The following is a 27500-nucleotide window of genomic DNA, read 5'->3' as shown; positions in this document are numbered from 1 at the left end:
TATTTACTTTATAAATGTGACCTCGAATGAAACTCCCAGGAAATGTAAAAATAATTCTAACAGTATGATTACAAGAGGGACAAAAAAAAAAAAAAATAAAGAAATTCTATGACCAAAAAGGAAAAATTTATTTCGAGGTAAAAAAAAAAAAAAAAAAAAGAAAAAAAGAAAAAATTAAAAAGGAGGATCACTTTGACAAACAATATAAAGTTTTCTATCTATCTTTTTAATAATTTATATATTCACAATCAAGATCACCATAAGATATATATATATATATATATATATATATATATATGAGAAGAAAGGAATGCTTTTTTTAATAAATGCAGGTTTCCAAAAAAAAAAAAACTCTATCGTATTGCAATAAGAAAGAAAGGAAAACTTGCAAAAAGAATTTCTTTCTGTTTCTTTCTTTTTTTTTTTTTTTTCTTTCTTTTCCAACGAATACACGTTTCAGAGAAACCTATCATATTGCCATAAAAAAAACAAAAAAAAAAAAAAGAAAAAAAAAATTCTTTTTTTCAAAGAATAACAACTTTCACAGAAATCTGTCGTGCTGCAATGATGATGATGATAATAAAAAAAAAAAAAAAGAAAAAAAAAGAAAAAACAAATACAAAACAATACAAAACCAAAAAAAAAAAAAAAAGACAAAAAAAGAAGAAAGAAAGAAGGAAAGAAAGAAAAAAAGATTATTAGACGTCAAGAAAAAAGCATTGAAATAAGAAATAACGGAAACGAAAGGAAGAGGGAGTTGAAAGGTTGAATGAAATATATAAAGAAGAAGAAGAAAAAAAAAAAAGAAAAAAGAAAAGAAAAGAAGAAAAAAGGGAAAGAAAGTAAAATAGAAATACAAAAGAGAATAAAATAAAAAAAAAAAAAAAAAAAGAAAGAAAAATAAGGTAGAAGAAAATTCTGATTTGATAGAAAGAATTCGTAGGTACGATTAGTAGCAGTGTTGTGGTTGGTTTGTAGTACCGTACTAGCGGATGAACGATATCAAAGCTCACCACTACGGTTTCCTATCTTGGTAAAGGATATCACTAGTTTGTGCGGCTACAGTGCTTGCGGCACATCGCCAACTGTGAAACCAAGCGAGTAACCGATCTATAGTAGTCTCTCTCTCTCACCCTCCCTCCCTTCCTACCTCCTACTCTTTCTACCCACTTTCCTCTCTTTCTACCCCTTTCTATCTTCTTTCTCTCTCTTCTCTTTGTCCTACAAGGAAGTTCTCAAGAAGAATGCTACTGATAAAGTTTCGAATAAAGCGGGAAAGAGAAAGAGAGAGAGAGAGAGAGAGAGAGAGAGAGAGAGAGAGAGAATTTTTAAAAGAAAAAAATGTTCAAGCTCACTTCACTATGAAATATGTAATATTTTAGTAATATTATATTATTCTCAAAGAGATCTCATTTACATTGGATATCAGTTACCTTGGATTCATATTTCATATTTAAAAATAAAAATATTATTCTCGGTTTTTGAAAGCAATTTTTCATCGTTTTCTTTTCTTACCTTCAATTTCTCATGATTTATGTTTCGAATGGATAAGTTTTGATCGAATGACACGTGTGTGTATATGTGTGTGTGTGTGTGTATATATATATAAAACATATTATATAATTTAATTTCATTGATTGATTGAATGATTGATGTTGAATTTAATTCGTTTAATCTTATAATATAATATAATTATTATATTGTTATCTTTGTAATATAATTATAAAGATAATACCGTCATCTTGGGTTAAGAAATAAATTGTGAAATAATGATTTTACAATGAAACATAGGATTCATTATATTTTATCGAATTAACATTATGATATTCAGTTTTAGTCAAAGTGAATATCGTGTCCTCGATCGTAGATAACTGTGTATAACAAGGAACTCGCGTTTAAATTGCACTTTAATGATGTTCTTTATAATTAACGTAAACGAAACGTAACAGTGTCCCTTATTAGTATAGCGAGGAGAGCAACGAAGCAACGCAAATCTGAAAAGGGATGACACAGAAATTTGCTTCGCTAAAGAACAAATCCTATTCTAAAGTCGAATATTAAGGATGTTTAATGTATTACGATTTGCGGTGTAATTCGTTCACTAATAACGTTGTCCTTACCATGATTGCATCTACAGAAGTATAATCTTACTGTAATATATATCATTATAAGAAATTAATATAAATATATATATATATATATATATATATATATATCCTATGTGTAGTAGTATAATATATTTATATAAAATAAATTTCAATTTTATTCTTTCGAAGATAATTGAGAATATTATGTACGTATTAAATGATTAACGATTTTTTAGTATAATTCGTATTTTGAATTTCTTTCTTATCATTAGTATAATAGCGTTTAAATTAATATAATCTAGTTGCAATTTGTTCTATATATATATATATATATATATATATATATATATGCATGTATAATATAATATAGCTATGTAAAATAAATTTTAATTTGTATTTTTTAAAAACCATAAACGTTATATATTGTAATATAATTTTGTCTGTCTTAGCTAACAGAAGAGTTTCGTGTTTACCGAACTGAAGGTAAAAGATGAGTTTTATAAAACTTATATTCGGTTCGCGGTTTACACGCTTGGCTCTCGAAGAGTTTCAAGAACTTTTCTCGAGTATGATGAATGAGTTTCTTCTACAACCTGTATCACAAAATGTAGCCAGGAATAACGATGTGAAAATAATCAGAAAAACGATACATTATTTCTTATATGTTAACACACACACACACACACACACACACATATGTATTTCTATAGATCAAATTACTTTACAAGATTTTAGAAAATGTATAGAACACGAATATATATATATATATATATATATATATATATATATATATATATATATATATATATAGTACTTAAGAATCCTCATTGAAAATTAATAGTGATAATGTCTTGATATTATTCTTTAACATTATAATTTTTTTATTTTCTTTATCGACAATTAGGCGAATTTAAAGTTACATTCGAATTTAATGACTTCGTAAAATCGAATTGTTAATTGGATCACTTTGATTTATTATACATTTTTACATAATTACATTCGTAAGGAAAAGTATACTTATAAAGAGAGGGTATATGATAGGAAGTTTAATGCGCTCGTCGTGACGATTATGCGAACGATCTAAGTTTTCCCCGGACGTTCATATAAAAAAGTTTATTCTTGATATAACGGAAATTTCATATTACCGACGTGTATCTATCTATCTCATCTTCTTATACTCACTCTTTACTGTTATTATTATTACTACTATTATTACAACTACTATTACTACTAGTATTGCTACAATCATTACTATTACAATTTTTTTCTTCCTTTTCTATTTCATAACTATAGAATCTTTATACACACGTAGGTATGTATGATCGATCGAGCTCTCTCTCTCTCTCTCTCTCTCTCTCTCTCTCGATATTTTAATTCCTATCGGTTTTATGTTAGTCCGAGAGAACGTGAGAAATATCGTGATATCGTGATAATGCGATTGCTCTCGATTTTGATATCGATATCTAACTAATTATTCACAGGGGAAAAAACAAAGTTTCCAATTGTGAAACTTTTCAGATATCTATCGATATGTCGATTAATTATAAGAGTGACCTAATTCTAGTTGAAAAATTGAAAAAAATTTAATTCATTCTCATCGGATCTTATTCGTTTCATTTCGTGTATTCATTTTTTTTCCTCCGTTCTCTATTTTCTATATACGAATGAATGTAGCTGGTGTTTTTTATGGATCCGCTAGTAGACCATTCTTTCGAAATTCAAAAAGAAAATTTTATTTCGCAAATTGTTAAGTTACATTATGATAAATTATTATAAACAATTTGATCGGAAGTAATGTAAATAATTATAGATATTTCATTTCGAAAGAATGAATTGCAAAAATGATTTTCTTTTTTTCTTTTTTCTTTTTACTTCTTTTTTTTCTTCTTCTTATTCTTTTTTTTTTTTTTTTTTTTTTTTTTTTTTTTTTTTTTTTTTTTTTTTTTTTTTTTTTTTTTTAATCCTAACTATCCGTACATAACGGAATTGTAAATTTTGATATTTTATTTAACTTTAGATCATTCGTCATATTTATTATATTATCATATTTATATCCATTTAACGATCGACGAGATAAATTATTTTAGAATTATTTTTGAAATTTAATTCCAAAGAAATTAATTATAATATAAATAAATTTATTTTATTATTAATCGATCGTATGTAATAATTTTTTATAATAGAATTTTATATTCAAATTAAATAACGATTCGTAAAATGTAATTAATGACAAAAACAAATTTTGCAAATTTAATTGGAAATATCGAATAAAAATCTATTTCTTAAAGTAAAATTTTAATTCGAACGATGATATATGTTTCTTGACAACATAAACTCAAGTAGGTACTCAAGAGAAGTACATTCGCAAAGAGGAATCGCGTGGGAGCGTCGTGGCATCCTGTAATGTGTAAGTAAAAGTCAAGGATTGCGCCGTTCGAAGGTAACAGCTTCGTGATGATGAGCCTTATGATACAAACGATGTCCTCATGTAAGAAATCCAACCGTATCAAATACATTATGATGTCTATCTAACTCTTATATATTTTCAAAAAATACCTCTTCGAATATTTCTTCGTAAAAAAGTTCGTAAAAAGAAATAAAATATTTTTATAATTATTAAACATCGTTCAAAATAAATTAATGAGAAAATTTCTTTGAATATTCTTTTCAAACGTTACATTAAATCATTCCGATTTTAATTTAAATGTCAATTTAAATCTTTTATTTATCCATTGCATTACATGCAGTTATTATAAATATTAATATAAAATCAATATACTCACATTAATTTCTATAATTGGATATGTGTATATATATGTATATATAAAGTATTTACGTTGCAAAAAAAAGAAAGAAATATAATTTCTCGTAATAACATCTTAGGAAAAAAGAAAATAATTATTTGAAATATTTTTTTATCGTCAACGAAATAAATAATTTAAGATAATTTAAAGATCTGTATAGAGATGTCTATATTAAATTTGTTTTATCGATCGATTTATAGATCGTAAAGAAATAATCCTTGGTTGCAACTTCGATCTAGTTGACTATATAAAACATTGACGATACGATCCATTGGCATTGGTAAAAAGTTAAAAAGGGATGAAATAAAGTTGTGAAGTTTCACTCAATATATCGAACTAATATTTTGCGTTGCCAGGGCCATTTTCCGTTTTATCGATCGAAAAGGGGGGAGGGAGGGAGGGAGGGATAGTGCGAGCATGGAATAAATTGTCTCAAGGCTTACCTACCATCCGTTCTACCTTTCCTTTCTTCCTGAAGGAGAATGGAAAACTTCATCCCATTTCCCCACTCCCACTTTCACCGCCTTCTCTCTAACCATCCTGATCCTCCCCCCAAAGGTGCTATGGAATTTGATGAGTTCGAAGCGCGAAAGTTCTCCTGAGAAAATTTTTCACCGTCCACGGAAACTTATCTTTGGAAAGGGAAGGACCCATCGACTCTCTATATTCTTTCCTTTTCCCCCTCCCAACCCCTCCTTTCTTTTTTCTTTTCCTTTTTCGTTTCACTTCACAGACAGCTCTATAATACATATTTTTTAAGATAGAAAAGAAAATTTGATGTAAAGAGAATTTGCCAAAAAAAAAAAAAAAAATCATTTTCTTTCTTTCTTCTTCTTCTTTTTTTTTTTTTTTTTTTTTTTTTTTTGATTTTTATTTTCGTCTTTTCCTTTGTTACGTTTATCGTAAGATCTTTATTGTGAAATAATATTTACGATAAATTTTTCATTAACGATGTGACGATTGTCTAATTCAAGATGATGATTCACGAAGGGGCAACGTCGAGAAAAAATGAAATTGAAAAATATATTCGGTTTTGATGATTTCTCTTCTTTTTTTTTTTTTTCTTTTTGTCATTTAAGATTAATATTCCTCATGAATTATCATTAATAACAGTAAGATTATTACATCATTCAAGAAGGAAGGTCTTCGAAGGGGGCAACATGGAGTTGTTTCTTCATTGCTTTTTTACTCGGGTCCGAGGCCATCGTTCGGTGGTATCGTCCCGTTCCTTATCGCAGTCTCGATCGTTACGGTCGAAGTACATCCTAATTTTGCGGAGAAAAGAACGGAACTTCCTTAAGACTGCGAAACGAAATTTTTTCTGATCGTTCGATCTTGTCCTTGAAATTTGAATCTCTTTAAGATATCGAGAGACAGAAAAAAGGGAATTTTTTCTGATCTTTATTTTTTTTTTTTTTTTTTTTTTTTTTTTTTTTATTTTTTTTTATACCATTACATACGAATCTTAATATTTGTTCCTGAACGATAACTCTTTCTCTGATTTTTTTCATTATAATCATTAATAATCACTTTTGTCTTCTAGATCCACCGATTACGATCAGACACAGACATTAAATAATTTTGAATATAATTATATAAAAATAATTTTCTCTCTTATCATTTACTCAATTATGTTAAATTTTAACTCAATTATAAAGAAAAAATAATAAATTATAACGATAGTAAAATATTGAATTTGTAGGAAAAAAAGGTTTGAATCGTGTCGTATCTCGCACCGATTATAAGATATATTTATATTATCGTGGTAAAATATTAAGTCAAACAAAAAAAAAAAAATAAATAAATAAATAAATAAATAAATAAAATAAAAGATAGATTCACGTGTCTCGTATTGATTAGATGATAAAAATTTTAATGGTACTAAAGTATTAATTTAGTAAAAAAAAATAAAAGAATAGAATCAGACGTGTCTCTTGCGATAGATAGTAATAAAAAAAAAAAAAGAAAAAAAAAAATGAAAAAAAATTAGAATCATCAGAATCATTTACTGATAATAATAAGTCCGTAGTAGCCTTGACATCGAAAATAAATTGGCCGGGAAATAGTACAATGATCTCTCTCTCTCTCTCTCTCTCTCTCTCTTCCCCCCTGCATCATCATTTCTTCAAGATACGTTGCAAATCCGAGCCATTATTGTTCGATATCATGTTGCAAATCCTTGCAACGAGCGGAATAATAATCGACGCAACGTCAAACACGACGTGCTACCGAGAAACGATTGTTACTTCAAAAGATCATAGTTCGTGCTTCGCGAACATGATATTGTAGGTACTTACTATTACTACTATATGAAAGCGAACTATAATTATACTCTTTATGTGAATTATTAATCATGTTTCTTATAAATGATAAATGAAAGGTTTTTCCATTCGAGTATTGAAATGGAAAGAAAAAAAAAGAGAAAGAAAAGAAAAAAAAAAGAAAAAAAAAAGAAAAAAAAAAACAAATTGGTCGACATAAGTCTCACTTTATGAATTTTTGATCTACTTTTATAAAATCGTTGATAGTAATAATAATAATAATAATAATAATAATAATAATAATAATAATAATAATATTAATAATAATAATAATAATAATAATAATAATAATAATAATAATAATGACGATGATGATGATTGATGTTGATAATGATTAAAACAGGATGCTGTATCCTTTTTGTAAAGCATACACGTATCATGATATGATCGCTAGAATTTGGAATGAATTATGGATGCCGTAATATATTACCTAAGAGGATCGATTCTGACGGCTATTGAACTCTCGACTCGAGTACTCGAAAAACCGAAAATTTCTTTCCTTCCGACATTTACGAAGATCGCCCGAAGTTATGTAAGATTTATATAAGACTTTCTTTTAAATGATGTTACGGTACTTCAAAAAAATAAAAAAAAAAAAAAAAAAAATAAAAAATAAAAAAAATTAAATAAAAAAGAAAAATCTTATCCAAACATATACGAAAATATTATTTCACTTGGAAAATATCTAAATAGAAAATCAATTGATTTGAATAAAATTATGTTAGATAAAATTATTATTGAAAATATTTAATATCTTGTACTATTTCGAACTTGTAAATTAATTTTTAAGAATAAAAATCATTTAAAAATTATGAAATGATTAAGAAAACTATTAGAAATTAGTCGTAAAAGGAATTATTTCAAAGAATGATGATCATTTTATGTTTCAAATTAAAAAAAAAAAAAAAAAAAAAAAAAATAACACTGCACTTGGTCATAATTTACATTTTATTTAAAAAATAAACAAATAGATAAATAAATAAATAAATAAATTTTCTCTTTTTTATTATTCATCACTACTTATATAAATTAAATATCATAAAGTTATTTGTACTTACAAATTAGAAGAATGTTTACTAGTACGTTCATCGTTCCTCGCGTATATATGTATCTATTGATTCATGTGTTGACGTCCTGCAACAAAAATGGAGAAAAATATAGAGATTTAAACGCCGACATCTCTTACAAGTGGTATCGATGTAACGTACGAGAGAATCGATAAGAACTACTATCATCTCATGGATCTCTCTTTGCAATTACGGATTCAACTGTTTGTCAGCAATTTGCATGAAAAGATTGCGATTGGATGCAAGTCTTCGTAACATAAGTACATGGATATGTATATACGTATGTAATATATGTATGTAATACATATAACACGTACGTATATACATATATATATATATATATATATATATATACATTCTTACAAACTTTCTCGCATCGACTATTACTTGATCAACATGGAATTTGTATTTCTTTTTTATTTATTTTTTTTTATTTTCCTACCTTTCTCTCTCTCTCTCTCTCTCTCTCTCTCTCTATATATATATATATATATATATATATATATATATATATATATAACTTTCCAAGATTTGTTTAAAAATCATTTAATGATATTCTTTCAACTTTCCTTTTTTTCAATCGGAAAAGAATATAAGAACGTTATATATATATATATATATATATATATATATATATATATAAAGAGAGAAAGAGAGGGAAGATATATATATATATATATATATATATATATATATATCGACAATGAAAAATAACTTTAAACTAGTATAGCCCGAAACAGCTATTTGTTGTTACCGACAAGAATTTCGAAAAACTTTTCGAATTACCGAGAAAGTTAGAAAACAATAAACGATTATTTTACATCGAAACTTTTGCAGAAAGATTAGATTACGTTGCAGAACTTGCGAATCGCAGAAAGTTCGATATATATATATATATATATATTTATATATATATATATATTCAATGATAAAACTATTGTTGTTTGATTAGATTACATTGGTGAACTTACGTATCACCAAAGTTTGACTATCTTGTATCTATGTGTCTTCGTTCGAATGATAAAATCAATTACTTTTAAATATCATCAATAATATATTTTTCCTTTTTCATTTATAGATAAAAATAATATTTCAATAGGATTACATTCATTCGAAACGATTCAATGAATTTCATCGAATAAAAATGATCGATGAAAACAAACGTAAGCCAAGGAAAAAGCAATCGTTTTAAAATAATGTATGTAGTTACATATTTACATAGGACAGTGGGATCGATTTTACATCGACTTTACACTCCGATAAAGAGAATAGAGAATAGCGGAACGTGCAAATGTATGTAGATCAAAAGGAAAGAAACGCGAATAAGAGACTTGCTCGAAGTTGGGACGAAGTTAGAGAGAAACGGGGGATGGGAGTGGGGGAGAAAAAAAATAGGAAGAAAAAACGTAAACGTATACGTATACGCACGTATATGCACACGTATAGAGACAGAGAGAAATAAAAGGGACGAAGAAAGAGAAAAAGAAAGAAAGAAAGAAAGAAAGAAAGAAAGAAAGAAAGAAAAAAGGGGAAAATGTATTTTTGTCGTTTTAAAAAAAACCCTTTTAACCTATATTTTTACTGAGATGCAAAGTGTATCCCACCTCTTTTTTTTTTTCTTTTTTTTTTTTAGGTTTCACCTGTCAAACTTTGATTTATTTGTACGTATGTATTTCAGTCGGACAAAAATGCTGTAGTTTCGAATTAAGATCAGAAAATGAAAAGTAAAAACAAAAAAAAAAAAAAGAAAAGAAAAAAAAAACCAGAAGAGAGATCAAAAATTATCACATATGAATAATCCATGACTAACATGTAAATTTGTCAAATTTAATATCGACTTGGTAAAGATTTTTAAATAAAATTCGTAAACCCAAAGATTACGAAAACTTTAAAAATCCAATCGTCTACATCGAAATCGCTTTACCATCGTTCACTCAAATATTTATGAAATTTAAATTGCTGTTCGAACTGTTCCGAATATAAGCTTATCGCTTTGGTAAAATGTCCTTTTTTATGACCTTTGAATGTTATCGTTTCGTCTCTTTGCTTCTATATATACATACGTATGTACACATAAGCAAACACACACACGCGCGCATATATATATATATATATATATATATATATATATATATTTGTCTTTTTCCTTTTTTAGGAATATCAAGTAGATTACTTTTCGGTGAGAGATATATCTGTATATATATATATGTGTATGTATGTATATATATATATATATATATATATATATATATACATACATAAATTATATAGAGAGATTTTCAAAAGACTAAAAGAGTATCTACATAGAACGTAAGCAAACTGGAAGTTGATCGGTTAAAAAATTTCTATCGTCGATATTAAACTGATTAAAAACAATTTTTTTATAAATCACTTAAGAGATCTAAATTTGTTATTCTAAAATATAAATAAATATTATGTTAATAGTATGGCACATGTGTTAATGTACAGAACGAATCAAATGTCCTTAAATAGAAATTAAATATTACTAATATATAAGATATAATTTATTAATGTAAATAATCGTAAATGAGGGAGAGTGGGGGGGGGGGCGGGGTAAAAATTTTCTTAGGTGGGTGAAAAGTTCCTATAGAATAATTTTCGATATAAATAATTCTTTTTCAAGAATGTTCAAGCTTGTAGTTATGTTTATAGTTTTATAAGCCAGGCATGTTTTACAATCTGAAGAAAAAAATAAATAAATAAATAAATAAATAAATATTAGGCTAAATAGTCTGAGAAAGGAATAATTGATTTTTAAAATCACCTGAAAACTTTTGACTCATTCTATATATCAGAATTGTAATTTTATCGATATAGCAATGTCTTTAGAGTATACGTTATATATATATATATATATATATATATACATAACATAAGCATATACGCGGACACGATTAATATTCTATGGATTTACAATATCCTAATCTTCTTAATTGTAAGGGCAACCCTAATTAAAGCATGCTTTGTCCACGGATAAATTAAAAAAAAAAGACAAGCTCTTTCAAATGCATGTTTTGATACGCTAATTAATCAGATTATAAATCTACGGATAACTATTGATGTAGAATTTTTTAAATGTTAAACTCTCGAGGTTTGGTCATATAAGTTCAAAGATCAACGATTTTCAATAATTATTCATGTATTCACTTATACAAATAAGAATTCATTGATATTAATATGCAAACACAGTTTATACAAACGTTCAATAAAAAAAAAAAAAAAGGTAAAAAAAACATTGAAATGTTGAAAATCAGTAAAACAAAATATCGAACTCATTGTTAATAAGAGAATAATAACGAAGATAACATAGCAGTTAATATGAATTAAATGGATACTTTATAAGAAATAAAATTATAAAAAGTAATAAATTTATTAAAAAAAAAAATAAATAAAAAAACAAAAAAAAAAAATAAAAATATATTGTACGTGCACAATGTTACGTATTAATGATAAAAATGATGAGTGGCAATAAAATTACGTGTATAAAATCGATATTATAAAGGAAAAGTAATAATTTTTATCAAATTAATGGTAATAAAATTTTCATTGAAGGTGAAGACAATGACAATGATAATAAAATCATTATACTTTCATTATTGTCAATGAACTCATAAAAATTTCCTTAGAATGATTGTGAAAGTCAAGAACAATGTTTTTTATTTTCCCGTTATATGTAACAATTGGATCGGAGTAAAAGCGTGAGAGAACATAGACGAACTGATTACAAGAATGCGTAAGCGTATGCGTTTACGTATTTGTGTGTCTGTGTGTGTGTGTGTGTGTGTGTGTATGTATGTGTCTTTTATAGCCTGTATGTCCTGGCATCAAAGAAACAGACATGATGCGCTTCTCTTGCACGCGCGCTTTATTAATTTTTTTTTCTTTCTTTTATCTCAACGTTAGTGGCGCTTTCACCTCGTCGTTAACAGCTAAAAGATGTTATTTATTAAAGCGAACAAACCGGAGGATGGAAGATATTATATATGTACGTATACGCGAAACGTTTTGCTAAAAGCTCCTTTTGAAACCATTCTTCTGCTGTGAAGAAAATATATATATATATATATATATATAAACGAAGGAAAAAAAAAAAAAAAAGAAAAAAAAAAGATAAAAGAAAAAAGAGTAGAAAAAAATTTGACGAATCGAACTACGAATTCTTCATGCATGCAAATAGCCAAGAATTTCAAGAACTTTTATTGAACAAAACGAATTTTTACAATATTTGATAAAATTGAAGAAAATTAAATGAATAAATAAATAAATGAAGAAATAAATGAATAAATGAATAAATGAATAAATAGAAAAAAAAGAAATATTTATAGATATTTTTGTCTCGTCGATCGCAAATACTCGCAAAATACGCGCTTCTATTGTATTGTTCCAAAATACGCATTCGCGAGCAAACTGAAAGGACAGTATGAGAAATACAAGGCATTTCTAAAATTTTGTCAATTGTGAGATAGAGAGAAAGAGAGAGAGAGAGAGAGAGAGAGAGAGAGAGAGAGAGAGAAAAGTTATATTCAAGTCTCCACGTTTTGATAGGGGTAGTATCAAAAAACCCTATGAATAGTCCCTCGTCATTTATTTTTATTCTTTCGATTCTACATAGAGGTACATCGTTTTAAAAGCATTGAAAAGAATGTAAAGTAAAAATCATTTGATCTTTTCTAAAAAAAAAAAAAAAAAAAAAAAATTAAGAAAAAAATTTAAACAATAAAATTGTTTATAACAAATTGTTAATTAATTATTAACGATACGTAGAAAAAATAAAGAAAATGCTATTGTTTAAAATGATATTTAATTCAAGTCTCTACGACTTTTAGTTCCAGGAGATATTATCACGTAATGTTGAAAAAAATTTTTTTCTCGGTAAAAGAAATAATTTGTTTATAAATTATTTATTAATTTATGTAATTTTATGGATCAGTCACAATCTGAATTTATTTATTTATTTATTTACTTTTTTTTTTTTTTAGAAAATAAGATGGATTTGATTCGTAAGAATTTGTTTATAAAAATTGTTTATAACAAATTGTTAATTAATTATTAACAATACATTGAAAAAATAGAGAAAATTCTACCCTTTAAAACGATGTTTGATACAAGTCTGTACGACTTTTAATCCCGGAGATATTCTCATTTAAATTAAAGAATATTTACATTGGCCCACTGACCTATATAATTTCATTCAAATTGGTTGGATGGCACACTGACCTATACAAATTCCAAGAATTTACGCATCCTTACTACTACTACTTACTATTACTACGGACAGCTGTACTATACAAATTATGAATGAAAATCTTTCGAAGGTGATATCTTCGGAACGGAAAGTCGTACAGACATGAAACAAATACCGTTTTCATGCGTAATTTATCCTTTATTTATTTAAATAATGCAATAATATTGTTATAATAAAATCGATATTGTTAATAATTTTTTAAATTGAATTTTTTTTTTCTTTCATAATAATATCATAATAATTAATAAATAAAATCATTAAAATTTTGATTATAATTATGTTAATCTGATTTTGTTCATTTAAAATAAGGGATTAAAAAATCTATTAATAGTCGTTAATGTCGAAATTGGATGTTCGAGACTTTTTATGCTTACCCTGCGTTTATTTCGCGCTTATTTTGCGTTTATTTTGCGTTCATCTTATTTTCTTTATATCAATATTATAACTTAAGTGCAATATAACTTAGATACAAGATAAACTAAGAAATCATCACTCTATTATTAATATTATTTATTTACTACTACTCTTATTGAATTTTAGTCGTATATGCATAGTTTCTTAGCAATATTTAAATTAAAATGTCTCTTAAACTAATATTTTTTCCTTAATACTTTCAGATACACACACACACAGATACATATATATATATATATATATATATATATATATATATATATATATATATATCTTTGTTTCATTGTTGAAACACTAGAAATCCTAAATCACGTCAACAAAGTCGTGCAATGAAGAGAAATGAATACGATTCACACTTATTATTATACGCTAGGAGCATGATTTAACGTAGCCACACACACATACGGGTACATCTCTTGTAACATTAAAACGCACACACATATATCTCTTATTACAAGAGAGTGAGGCGTATATACAACAACACTCGTAAATTATTTTCATGCAACGCCAAAAGACTGGCGCTTTCCAAAGTGTAATCGTGTCACTCTCGTGTAAATCTTTATAACAAGAGTTCCCGCAGTCAAAGCAAAAGTGTACTTACTACGAAGAAAAAAGAATTATTATTCTAACGTAGAAAACAATATATAGATGCATCTTTAAAAGTTCTCTTGTTAAACAATAATGTGAAACGTTTTTTTTTTTTTTTTTTTTTTTTTTTTTACATATAAATTCATTTAAGCTCGTAATAATATTGTATTTATCTTTTTTATAATCTAACAATTGCAAACATAAAATAAATAAATAAATAAATATATATATATATATAATACGTAATAGATATACAAAAAAAAAATATACATATAAAAGATTAATATGTTCTTTTTATATGAAAATATTAGCAACAAAATAATAATAATAATAATAATAATAATAATAATAATAGCAAATAATTAAAAACAAAAGTATCATCTTCCATGTAAAAAGAATGATCGTTTTGGCAAAAAGGAGAAAAGAAAAAAAAAAAAAGAAAAAAAAAGAAAAAAAAAGAGAGATAAAAAAAGCAACTATAATTATTTCAATCGATTAAGTGCCTATAATAATAATTATTATTATTATCGAAAGCAACATTAATCGAGTTCGATCACATTCTATGACTTCCTATAGAATTTAATGCTCGCATAGATAACATACGCGTTAGTAGAGAGATAATACAACAAGATAGAGATTTTGTAGGTCGATTATAGTTAGAGGAGCTATCGTCACGGTTATTATCAATCACCATGCTGGATTAGACAACATCAGACTGAGTAATAGGAGTATTGTAAGTATATATATATATATATACATACATACATATATATATATGTGTGTGTGTATGTATGTGTTCTCTCTCTCTCTCTCTCTCTCTCTCTCTCTATTTACTTCGAGGATGGTCAAAAACACGAACTAGTTTTAGGTCATTTTACTCGTTCTAGATCTTCTGAAAGTACAGCAACACGAAAAGGATCCTATATCTCTCTATTTGCGTAGCGAGGGTAGTTCGCTCGAAAGCATTTCCCCTTCCCCTCCTCTACTTTCAACCTCCTCTAACCCCAGAACGAACATATTACCCGCTGACTTTTCTCAAGGCACGAAGAAATTATGGCGGATATTCGAAGCCGTAAATCTCAACAAGGTGGCATTTCGTATTCAGCAAAGTCCAAAGCTTTGTCTCTTTCCTCTACTACTTTAGTTTCCTTCTTTCTATCTTTCTTCCATGATTCGCTTTAACGCAAAATATATTACGTATGTATCTTCATTTGGTTATATATTTGATAAATATATTTATTATTTATTATTATTAATATTATTTTGTTGTACATACATACATATATATATATATATATATATATATATATATATATATATATATATATATAGCAATATTTTTCCAATTAAATTTATTCTAATTTTTTCATTTTCTCAATTTCTCTTTCTTTTCTTTTTTTTTTTTTTTCTTTCTTTTTTCGACAAATCAAAAAAGAAATGTCAAAATATTGTCCTTCGTTTTTCTTTCTAAATAAGACAGTCCGCATTTCTTTTCGTTCGAACGCTAAATAAATTCATTTCAAATCAGGATAAAATCCCAAAGCTATCTTACATGAAAGATAGATTATCCGATCGTGATTCCGTTCAAAAGCAATCGAATAAATCCGCTTTTGATCTCGGATAATTCTCACGCCCGAACGAAAAGAAAATTTTAAACGAAATCCAAAGATGTGAGGAAAAGAAGAGTATGAGAGACATCTTTATTTAGAAGATTTAGGTACGATAATTGTACAAAAAAACAAAACAAAACAAAACAAAAGAGAGAGAGAGAGAGAGAGAGAGAGAGAAATTGAAACTAACACTTTTGCGAACTTCTAAAAAAGAACAACTTATTGCTAATATTAATTTCAATATCTTTTACTTAATCATTATCATCGGATATACAATTTTTTACGAATTTTCTAATTTTCTTAAAGATCCTCCGTATATATTTTCGAAACCGATTGTTTTTTTTTTTCTTTTTTTTTTTTTTATACAAATTTCATTTATTTAGAAGATAAAAACACCCATATACACACATACACACACACACATAAGTACACACTTTTTGATTGTAACATAAAAAAGTGTTCTCATATACTTTTTATAGGAAATAATCGGAGACGAACTTTTTATTATTAACAAATACATAAAAAAAAATTGTAACGATCATGCTTAAAAAACACAGGGAAAAAAAAACAAAACAAAACAAAACAAAACAAAAAAAAAAAAAAAAAAAAAGAAAAAGGAATAAAAAATGAATCAAAAAATTTGTTTCATATCAATGAAAGATATGGTAAAGCACAAGTTAAATATAGTCGTAACTTTTCCTTTAAATCTGTAAGGACGGTAATCCCTCGTAACTCTGTAGCTTGTATAATGGAATTCCATGGGTTCAGTTATAGTAATTTGAAATTCTAACTATACATAGTAATATAGTATGGTTCATTGAATCCGATGCAAAGTTTACCTAAGTACATTCTATTACTGTAACTTATATCAAACTAAATTACAAGCGAATAACATTTTCCACGTTATATTTACGATCATGATATTATACTTGCATAATAACGTTCTCTTATTAAATTCTTATAGATATATGTAGGTGAGGTATGAAATTTATACAAAATATGATAATTTTTAATTTAAATAAAATTTACGTAACTACGTTCTTAAACTAATATATATATATATATTCCACAAATAAACGACCCATAATTTATTTTTATCGAAATTTTTATGCCAACGTCCAAAGCATTATTAATTAGTAAAAATAAATATAAAAAATTATTATCACACTTTTTTCTACAAAATTTCATTACAAATTAAATTGTTGCAAATAGATTTATGCAATAATATACATCGCGTATTATTCAAATTAATATTAAATATTATTAATTAGAAATAATAAATGCACGAACATTATCGAAACAACAAAATAATTAATTATCCATGTATAATGTTTATAATGATCAAAAACAAATTAAGAATCAAAACCGATACAAAAGATCGTATTCGATTAAGTGCTATTCAATTAACGCTTGTATTCAGAATTAATAATAAGTATCTTTCTGTTCGGTCTATTCTGTCGTTCCAAGTCCTTTTACATTTCACGGAACTACTACCTGCTCGTGGCAAGAACGTCGACGTGCTTTCATTAAGGAAAACCGTTTATGTTGGATGTTTAAACGTGACTCCGCTTGAAAAGTCGAGCGAATTTGCAATTCAATTATAGGAGAGGGGAGAGGAGGTGAGGGGGGCGGGCGGGGGGGGATATATCATACGAAAAGTATTCATAGCATTTAGTTTCACGTTAAATATTATATTTGTTTAAATTATGATTAGAGAATTGACATTGATAAAATTTAAGATGAAAAAAACTCACGAATTATAAAAAAAAATATATATATATATATATGTACGATAAAAGAAATTTAAATAGTATATTGTACACAATAGAGAAAGATAACATATGTCTTATCTTTAAATGTTTTCGATTAAATATTATATAATAATATTTTCTTAGAGAAAAATAAAAAAGAATAAAATATATATATATATATATTTATGTATTCATTGATAAATATAAAGTAAAATATTCAAATATACCATTAAAATACTACGTTGTGTGTATAAAGAGTAAAGTAAGTACGTATTACCCGATGGAAACTCGAAACGGAAGACGTATCTAATTTGTCATCGTATTTGCTTCGTGAAATCCGATGAAACTTCAATTAGATACTTCAGAGAATGTTGACACTTTAATCATCCTAGACCGATCAAGTAACCGTGTTACGTCGAGAAATTCGACGATAAATTAATAAACTCGACTGATTTCGAAGGGGATAGTTATGTAATCTAAACGGCATGTTTGGATAACTATGATTACGAGACACATACATACATACATACATACATACGTACATACATACATACATATATATATATACATAGTTTGTTGACAGGGAATGATGAATATTTATGAATACTTTGATAAATTAAATTCAACTTCCTGTTCTGCATCATATGTTCAAACATTTCGATATTGTAAGCTGCTTGTAAAAATGTAGAAAAAAATAATAATGGTAGATTATTTTTCTAGAGGCGAGTATTCGTAGAAATAGAATTCCTGGGGATTATTGTGAAAAAGGAATTTAAGAACAAAAAAAAAAAAAAAAAAAAAAAAAAAAAAAAAAAAAAAAAAAAAGAAGAAAGCAAAGAGAAAAGGAAAAAAAAAGGAAACAAGAAAAAAGAATATGGAAGGGATAAAAAGGTACGAAGAAAACACGAGGACGGCTAAAATAAAAATAAAGAAGGAGAAAAGAAAAAGGTATGGAGGTTGGTTCTAAGGGAAAAATAAGAGGAGGAAAAGAAGTGTCTAGAAAAGAAAGTAGAAAAAGTCAGAAGGTACATATTAGATTTCCGCCACGTTTTCCTCGTTGCTTCGAGATAACGCAAGCAACAGCGGATATTTTGTCGTGATATTTGATATTCGGGCACGATAATGCGTCCGTTTCTACGTGACTCGTGTTGTAACGGTGAATAGGTATAAAAAGGAAAAAAAAAAAAAAATAAAAAAAGAGAAAGAAAAAAAGAGAAAAAAAGAAATAAATAAAACATAAAAAGGAATAAAAAAAAAAAAGAACAGGAAAAAAAATAATAAAACGAAAAACGAAATAAAACAAACAAAGAAAAGCTTTTTAAAATCTAGAACCATTGGAGATTGCTTTGATAAATTTCAAAGAGATGATAAAACCGCACATTTATCATATCTTTAACAAGACCATATTTAAAAAATATTAACGATAATATTATTACATTAAAGGATGAATAACAGTTAAAAAGAAATAGAAATATATAAATAAAAGAAAAAAAAAAAAAGGATAAACGATATTGTAATATATTGATTGTAAAATACAAGTTTCATTTTTATTATTTTAAAAATAATACTACTTTGATAATATTTTCATATAGTAATATTATTTAAATAAATCTTAATATTTTTTTTACTACTTAACATAACATTGTATAATATTATTTAACATATTAATATTATTTAATGTAGTAATATTATTTAATGGATTCATGGATTAATTTATGATTATATATATATATATATATATATATATTTATTTTTTTTCTATTTAAATAGTAAAAATAGTATTTAAATAGTAAATAGTACTCGTTTCAGTCAATACTAAAATAGTAATCTCTTTAGAAATCTACAAAATTCTAATCCATTGAATTAACTATGTATTCGATTCAACGTATGCATAAAAGGAGTTCGTAATTTGTAGAATTAAAGAGAATTAAATGAAAAAAAAAAAAAAAAAAGGAAAAAAGAAAAAAGAAAAAAACTAGAACAGGAGCAACAAAAAGAAGAAAGGAAAAAAAAGTTTAAGCGCTTTCGCGTAATCGTCCGGCGTGAATAAAATGTAAATTAAGATCGAATCCAAAGATTCTTCCTCTATTCGGTTGTAAAATCTCAATTAGAAATTTCACGAAATGCGGTATATTATAATATAAAGTCGACGAGGATATAACTACGGTAACTTTCTCGTTCAGGATTGGTACTGATTATTTTCTCTATAAAACGTGACGCGTTCGATAAAATGATGCTGATTTATAATAAGAGTAAATACAATGGGAGGAGTCGGCCATTATTGTGGTACTTAGGAAACAAAACGAAACGAAACGAAACGAAACGAAATGAAACGAAACGATACGATAAAAAAAAAGAAAAAAAAAGAAAAAAAAAATAGAAAAGAAAAAAAAGGAAAAAGAAAAAAAAAAGAGAGAAGATTAAACGACGTTTCAATGAGGAGTCACAATTTGCGAGTAAAGAAAAATTAAAATTTGTCGATGCTCGTCGATCCGGTGAAAGTACGTCATTACGATTCCGACGAATAGCGTGCTAGATCGTGCGGGATATTGAGCCAACGTTATTTCCGCGAAAGAACTGCCAGCTATCGACACGGCGTTATACCAAATTCCTATCGTAAAAGTTATAAAAACAGAAAAAAAAAAAAAAGTTATAAAAAGAAAAAGGAAAGAGGAAACAAAAAATAAACTTTTGTTAACTCCCGCAGTATTCTTTATTCTTCGTCTCGTATAAAATTCTTTCCTAGCTAAAGCTGATGCTATGTGAATAATTGATGAGTCGATATGAAAAAGATCAAAAAAAAAAAAAAAAATAAAAAAATAAAAAAAAAAGAAGAAAAAAAAAGAAAGAAAGAAAAAAATAACGAACGAATGAACGAATTCGCAAGTTATACAGTTCTTCTGGTAAAAATAAAAATGAAGAAGAAAGAAAGAAAGAAAGAAAGAAAGAAAAAAAAAAAAAAGAAAAAAAGAAGAAAGTAAAAAAACTAATATCGAACGTGTTATTTCAATAGCATGTTATTTGATTAACTTTGATTACAAAATTATAAACAGTCGACGCGAATGTAGATAAATCAAAAATATTTCAATTTCAAATTATACATGTATATTTACATAAATATAAATAAATAAATGTATATATATATATATATAAAATTTTCCGAATATTTTGTTATTCGTAAGAAATAATAAAGAAAAAAAATCTCCCCATATATTTCGGATACGAAAATTTTAGTAGTAAAGAAAATAGTTTCTTTTCTTTTTTCTTTCTTTCTTTCTCCTTTTTTTTTTTTTTTTTTTAGTAAAACACATTGAAAGAGAGCATCCGTTTCTTATATATACAATTTGATTAGATCTCGGTTTGAAGGAGCAAGAAGAGAAGGGTTCTATCGCAATCTCTCGCACACCTGGATCATCCATCTTGACGGACCTATCGAAATTTCATTCGATCTCTATGGGAAAATCCATTATACATTAGAAAAGAGACCCAGACGAGAATACCGTGTACGAGAACACGGCGAACTGGTTTACTACTACGTTCTATGGATATAATGAATATCTACTATACCTATATACATACATATACTAGCTAGAGAAACGATTCTAATACGAGATCGTTCGATATCGTTTGCGAGACTTAACGATGGCGACGAGAAGGAAGATTGCTCAATATCCTTCGACGAAAATGACAGCTGTCCTAAAACCTCGTCCTTATTCTCTCTCTCTCTCTCTCTCTCTCTTTCTCTCACTTTCTGTCTTTTTCTCTCTCTCTCTCTCTCTCTCTCTCTCTTTCTCTCACTTTCTGTCTTTCTCTCTGTCTCTCTCTCTTTCTCTCTTTCTTTCTCTTTGCCTTTTTTATCTCTTTCCCTTTTACTCTGTAATAAATCTTTTCTTAAATTTTATGATCGATTATTCGAGCCAATTGCATACACGAACATTTATACCCATCGAAAATTAATAGGAAATCTAGCGAAAATGAAAATGAACTTTTTCGATCGATAGCAATTGAAATTGTCACTTATTCCGTTACGTTAATAACTTCTTCTACGATATATATCGAATAAAGTACAAATATACCTTAGAAGAAAAATCAACATCCCGTAGGATTTTCTATTTAACGAAGGACACGATATCCTATTACCAAACTCAAACATACGACTTCATTCGTGAAAAACTCCAATTAGAATTTTACTACTAATTGAAATGTGTATTTTTATATACTATATATACATATATATATACATATATATAAAAAGTAAAAGACATATATAATAGTAAAAGAGAGAGAAAGAGAGAGAGAGAGAGAGAGAGAGAGAGAGAGAGAGAGAGAGAAGTATATGAAACTAACACATGAAATGTTTGTCGTCAAGATAGAGGTAGTAAAAAAAAAAAAAAGAAAAAAAAAAAAAAGGGGGAGGGAAGAAATTTTATTACATCGTCAAGTTATAATAAATCTTCTTTGATATCTCCTCGTGTAAAAAAAAAAAAAAAGAAAAAAAAGAAAAGGCAAGGGAACAAAAAAGAAAAAAAGAAGAAAAAAAAAGAGCCCGGATAAACAGAATGAAAAAATAATAGAAAGAGAAAAAAAAAGCACGTTGAAAATCCGCCAATATTTTGGCATATCTATCAGGATGATAAACGTAGCTGTACGCGGAATACAACGCGTTGCATCCATGATCAATACGTTCGATACGGATATTTTTACATATTGGAGTTCTCACAAGCCGTTTTCATCGTACCGACCAACGGATAATATCAACATGCAAATACCACGCGATTCTTTATGTGAGCTATCTAATTGAACGATGCAAATATTCATCTATCCTTTTTTTTTCTTTTTTTTTTTTTTTCTTCTTCTTCTTTTTCTTCTTCTTCTTCGTAACGATGAATTCCGCAACATCGATACAAACGAAATATCTCTGGGTAATAAAGAAAAATTTCATTAACGGAATAATTAATAAAATTGTTCACGTTAGTTTAGTTATGCTGACGTCGATTAAATAAATTATTCTCTTTATCTTTCGGGAATACGTGTTATTTTTAAATAAATATAAATAAATATTATGCCACATATTTCCGATCAATTCTATTATTTTTATTTTATATCATTTTAATATATTTTCTTTTCTTTTATTCTATTTTATCGAATTGGCCAATAAATAAGATCGACACTTTCAATATAAAGTATTGCTATTGTTTTATTTAGACATGAAATATTAAGAAATGTTTCAATAAACGCAATAATCTCTATAATAGTATCAATTATATAGTAGTATCAATAATATAATAGTATCAATAACTATTATAAGTTTGCGAATTAAAAAGATAGTCTATATTGTTATTTATATTTAGATATAAAATAATAAACATTTTCTCTACAATACTTAATTCTACGATATATATTTTACTTTTATTTTTTTTTTACATATGAAATAGTGAAACATTTTCGATTAAAAAAAAAAAAAAAAAAAGAAAAAAAAGAAACACAAAAGTACTGATGTTATTCATTTAAATATATATTACTAAAAATTCTGAGATTATTTATTTTAGCCCTTCTTCAATATTTCATTGTATCGTACTTTGGATTCTTCTTAAATTCGATATTTCTTATCTCATATCGATCGATCGTGACGATACCATTTTCTTCATCGTTTATTCAAAATCGACGGAATCAATATAGGCTCGCGTTCTTTCCCATTTACAATGTGCTCGGATACTTATAGCTGTCCGTTATCTTTTATCGACGCTTTCTATCTCGAATTTTCTCTCTCTCTCTCTCTCTCTCTCTCTCTCTCTCTCTCTCTCTCTCTCTTTCTTGTTCTGTCTGTCTGTCTGTCTTGTTTTTTTCCCTCCCTATCTTTTTCTATCCCTTTCTATCTCTGGGTTAAATTTTATAAGGCCATTGTTATATTCTTTGTCCCACTGTGTTGACCCACTTTTTAGTTTTATTTCGATCCACATACCCTTTCACGTTATTGTCATATTATTTTATTCGTTGCATTCCTTCCAACTTAACAGATAATATATGCAAGTATTATTAACGATTTTATAAGATCCATCAAACAAATTGTGTTCACTTTCTATAAGAGGATTTTCTTTTTCTTTCTTGTTTTTCTTTTCTTTTTTCTTTTTCTTTTTTTTTTTTCTCTATCTTTCACATATATAGAAAAATATTTTTAGTATTATAACTATCGTATAAGTTTCAACTTATGTAATAGTTAAACTATAAATATTAATAATACTATATGACGTATAGTACGATTTAATTATAATAAATATAACTTTTACATCGTTCATGAAGAAACAATTGATTTCTTTTAAAGAAAAAGAGAAAAAAATGAAATATAAGTTCTATAAAAAAAATCAAAAAAAAAAAAAAAAAAGAAAAAAAAAAAGAGGGAGAGAGAGAGAAATAATAAATATTAATAGGAATATTTACAAATAGTTACTTAATTTCCATTAATCATTATTGATGTATCCTTTTAATTAATAAAAAATGTAATGTAAGGAAAAAAAAAGTTTTACGCTTATGTTATCGACGTAAATATAAAAGCTACGTGGATGAAAAATGAGAATAAAAAAGGCCAGATACGAAGCAGCCAGCCTCCTGATTTAATTTAACGATGAAAGGAAGAATATAGGTGGCGATTTAATAAACGACTTACGACGCCCATAATCTTCTAATCTATTTCTTTGTTTTTCTCAGAAAATAAATGATCGGGATATTTGGTGTTAAAGAAGGCATTCTCCCCTCTTCTTTCTTCACGTCTTCATGATCGTATTAAAACGTATAATGTAAGTGATATAACGTTAATGTAAAACGTACGATAGATTAAAAGGGGATGGTAATGGAATCACATATATTATATCTAATAATACACGCTTTCTGTCATAATGCATCTTTTTATCATTTTATCTTTTTATCTTTTTCAAATGATCAACTTCGAAATAATTTAACGAATAAATATGATAACCTAAGAGAAAGAAATTATGAGGTAATATTTTATATTTTCTGACTTTTTCATACTTCGATTTTATAAATTTTACTAAACGAACATTTTCAATTGTTTAATTATATATAAATTATTATATATATTTATTTATTTTTATGTCAGAATAAAATAAATAATCATAAATACATATTAATTTATATTTTTAATGTAATTAATATATATATACATATATATATATATATATATATATTAATAATTAGTTATTATCTATTAGTTATTATCTATTACCTATTCTAATATATCATAGATAATTAATCTCAATATTAATTAACAAAAATATATATTAATAATAATATCTATTATCTATTCGGAGTATTATATCACGGATAATTAATTTTAATTTCATTATCACGATATAGCATATAATATTACTACTTTGCGAGTATTATTATAGCAATTAATTATTTTTTACGATCTAATAATATTGTTGTAGAAGAAGAAAAAGGAAAAGAAGAAGAATAAGAAGAAGAAGAAGAAGAAGAAAAAGAACAAAAAGAAGAAGAAGAAAACTAGCTAGTTAAAGCTAGCTAGCTAGCTAGCAAAATATGGTTTTAGCTACACCAAGAAGGATTCGCAAGAAAGTAACTTTCGCATGGATTTATATCTACGTTGTGACTGGATCATTAATATTGCAGGATGAAAGTAAGAACGACTTTCTTTCGCTAATGTCGTGTCTCTTCTTCCTAGGAAGAAGACGCCGAGGATTACGTCGATCGCACACACGTTCCTGACTTGATGACCCGTGATATCCGTTCAACGAAGGTGTTCAGTTTCTCTTTCTTTCGTCGTTTCTTCCAACATTCTCATTATGTCGGAAGGTATCAACGTCGTGCAACGTAACTTTTAGAAGAATCCAAAAATCCCTTTAAAAACAAAGATAAGAATGTATTCCTTTTTCTTGTCTATTTCTTGTGAAAACTTTATCTTTTGTTTTCAATTTTCTTCTCTCGGAAGAAAGAAATAAACAAAAAAAAAAAAAAAAAGGAAATTTTTTCGTAATTAAATTAATTACGTAAAATATAATAAATAGTGTGCCTATGTGTGTGCTCGTATATATATTTATTATATTATTATTATTATATTAATTAATATAATTATATAATTAATTAATTATGATAATAATAATACATATACATATACATATACATATACATATACATATACATATACATATACATATACATATATATATATATTAATATTAATAATTAATTTATTTATTAATTTATTTATAAATTATTAATTTATTTTTTTAGAATAGATAGTAAATAATTATTAATATATATATATATATATATATATATATATATATATATAAATATATATATATATATATTTATTAATATATATATATATTTATTATAAATATATATATATATATATATATTAATAATTATTTACTATCTATTCTAAATATTATATCACGGATAAATAAGTTAAATTTCATATTACTACTTGCTATATTATTATAATAAATATTAAATATTTTATTTCATTTATTATATATATTTTTATATTATTTATATATAATATTAATGAGATTTGTAAATACAACGGAGTAAATGATAAAATTAGAGAAAGAAATAAAAAGAGAGAGAAAGAGAATGAGAGACAGAGAGAAAGAGACAAAGATAGAAAGAAAGGAATGCACTTTCCAACAAATTAAAGATCCAAGACAATATTTTAACAGGTTCGTTTATTATTATTAGCGAGCACGTTTACTAATCGCATAAAGGCGGAGAATCTATCTTCCTTAGTCACGAAACAAACTAAAACCGTCATTAAAAGCTTTTGCTTAGAATTTCATATTTACCGATGTAACAGGCTAAAATTATTATTTCAATCTGTCTAATTCTCTTACTATTATTATCCCTTCCAACGTAACATCCCTTCTAAAAACACATTATTGAAATATTTCGTAAAACGTTTTGTTGTCATTATAAAGCGCAGACGGGGAAAAAAAGAAGGAAGAAGTGAAGTAAAAGAAAAAAAGAAAAAAAAAAAAAAACTGAAATTAGAAATGCGTAAAAGGACTATTAATTATTTAGATTAAAATGGTCCTTAGTATATCTCCCGTTACGCTTCAACGTTTATTTCGAACGTTCCTTTAATTAGAAAATTACACGTGAAAGAAACATTACCGAGAGATGTTTACGTGATTTTATCTCGACTCACGTTTTACTCTTTTCCCTTTATTTTTTTCCCTTTTCTCTTTTTTATAAAATTATTTCTCTCTCTCTCTCTCTCTCTCTCTCTCTCTCTCTCTCTCTCTCTCTCTCTCTCTTTGTGCGAAGTAATAATAAAGAAAGTTTATTAAAACTTAAAAGTCGTTCGCAAGGATAAAGTCTACGTTGAAAAGTTCGAATTTAAATGGACGCTATGCAAATATAAGTCTCTCTCTCTCTCTCTCTCTCTCTCTCTCTCTCTCTCTGTCTCTCTCTCTCTCTCTTCGTCTATCTTTTTGTAGTCTGACAATAAGAGTACATCGCATTTAGAAATTCCAAGAGAATTCGTAGAACAACAGCACAGAGAACAGTTTATCGAACCGGTCTACAAACGAAACTCTAACATTTAACGCTC

The 27500-nt window shown here is 26.5% G+C and overlaps 1 protein-coding gene across 3 annotated transcripts in view; it reads right to left on the bottom strand.

The window, feature by feature from the left end:
- The window catches only part of LOC124950415 (mucin-5AC), a 103916-nt gene that overhangs the window by 27602 nt on the left and 48814 nt on the right, over positions 1-27500 (bottom strand). For all 3 annotated transcript variants that reach the window (XM_047497059.1, XM_047497061.1, XM_047497060.1), the window contains one exon: positions 8271-8346. In XM_047497059.1, coding sequence (XP_047353015.1) covers positions 8271-8301 — 31 coding nt within the window. In that variant the 5' untranslated portion in view covers positions 8302-8346. The remainder of the gene's footprint in view (positions 1-8270; positions 8347-27500) is intronic.

Source organism: Vespa velutina, chromosome 7 (genome assembly GCF_912470025.1).
Source record: "Vespa velutina chromosome 7, iVesVel2.1, whole genome shotgun sequence".
NCBI classification, from domain to species: Eukaryota; Metazoa; Arthropoda; class Insecta; order Hymenoptera; family Vespidae; genus Vespa; species Vespa velutina.
The sequence above is the reverse complement of the archived record's forward strand: the minus strand, read 5'-3'. Positions and strand labels throughout refer to the sequence as shown.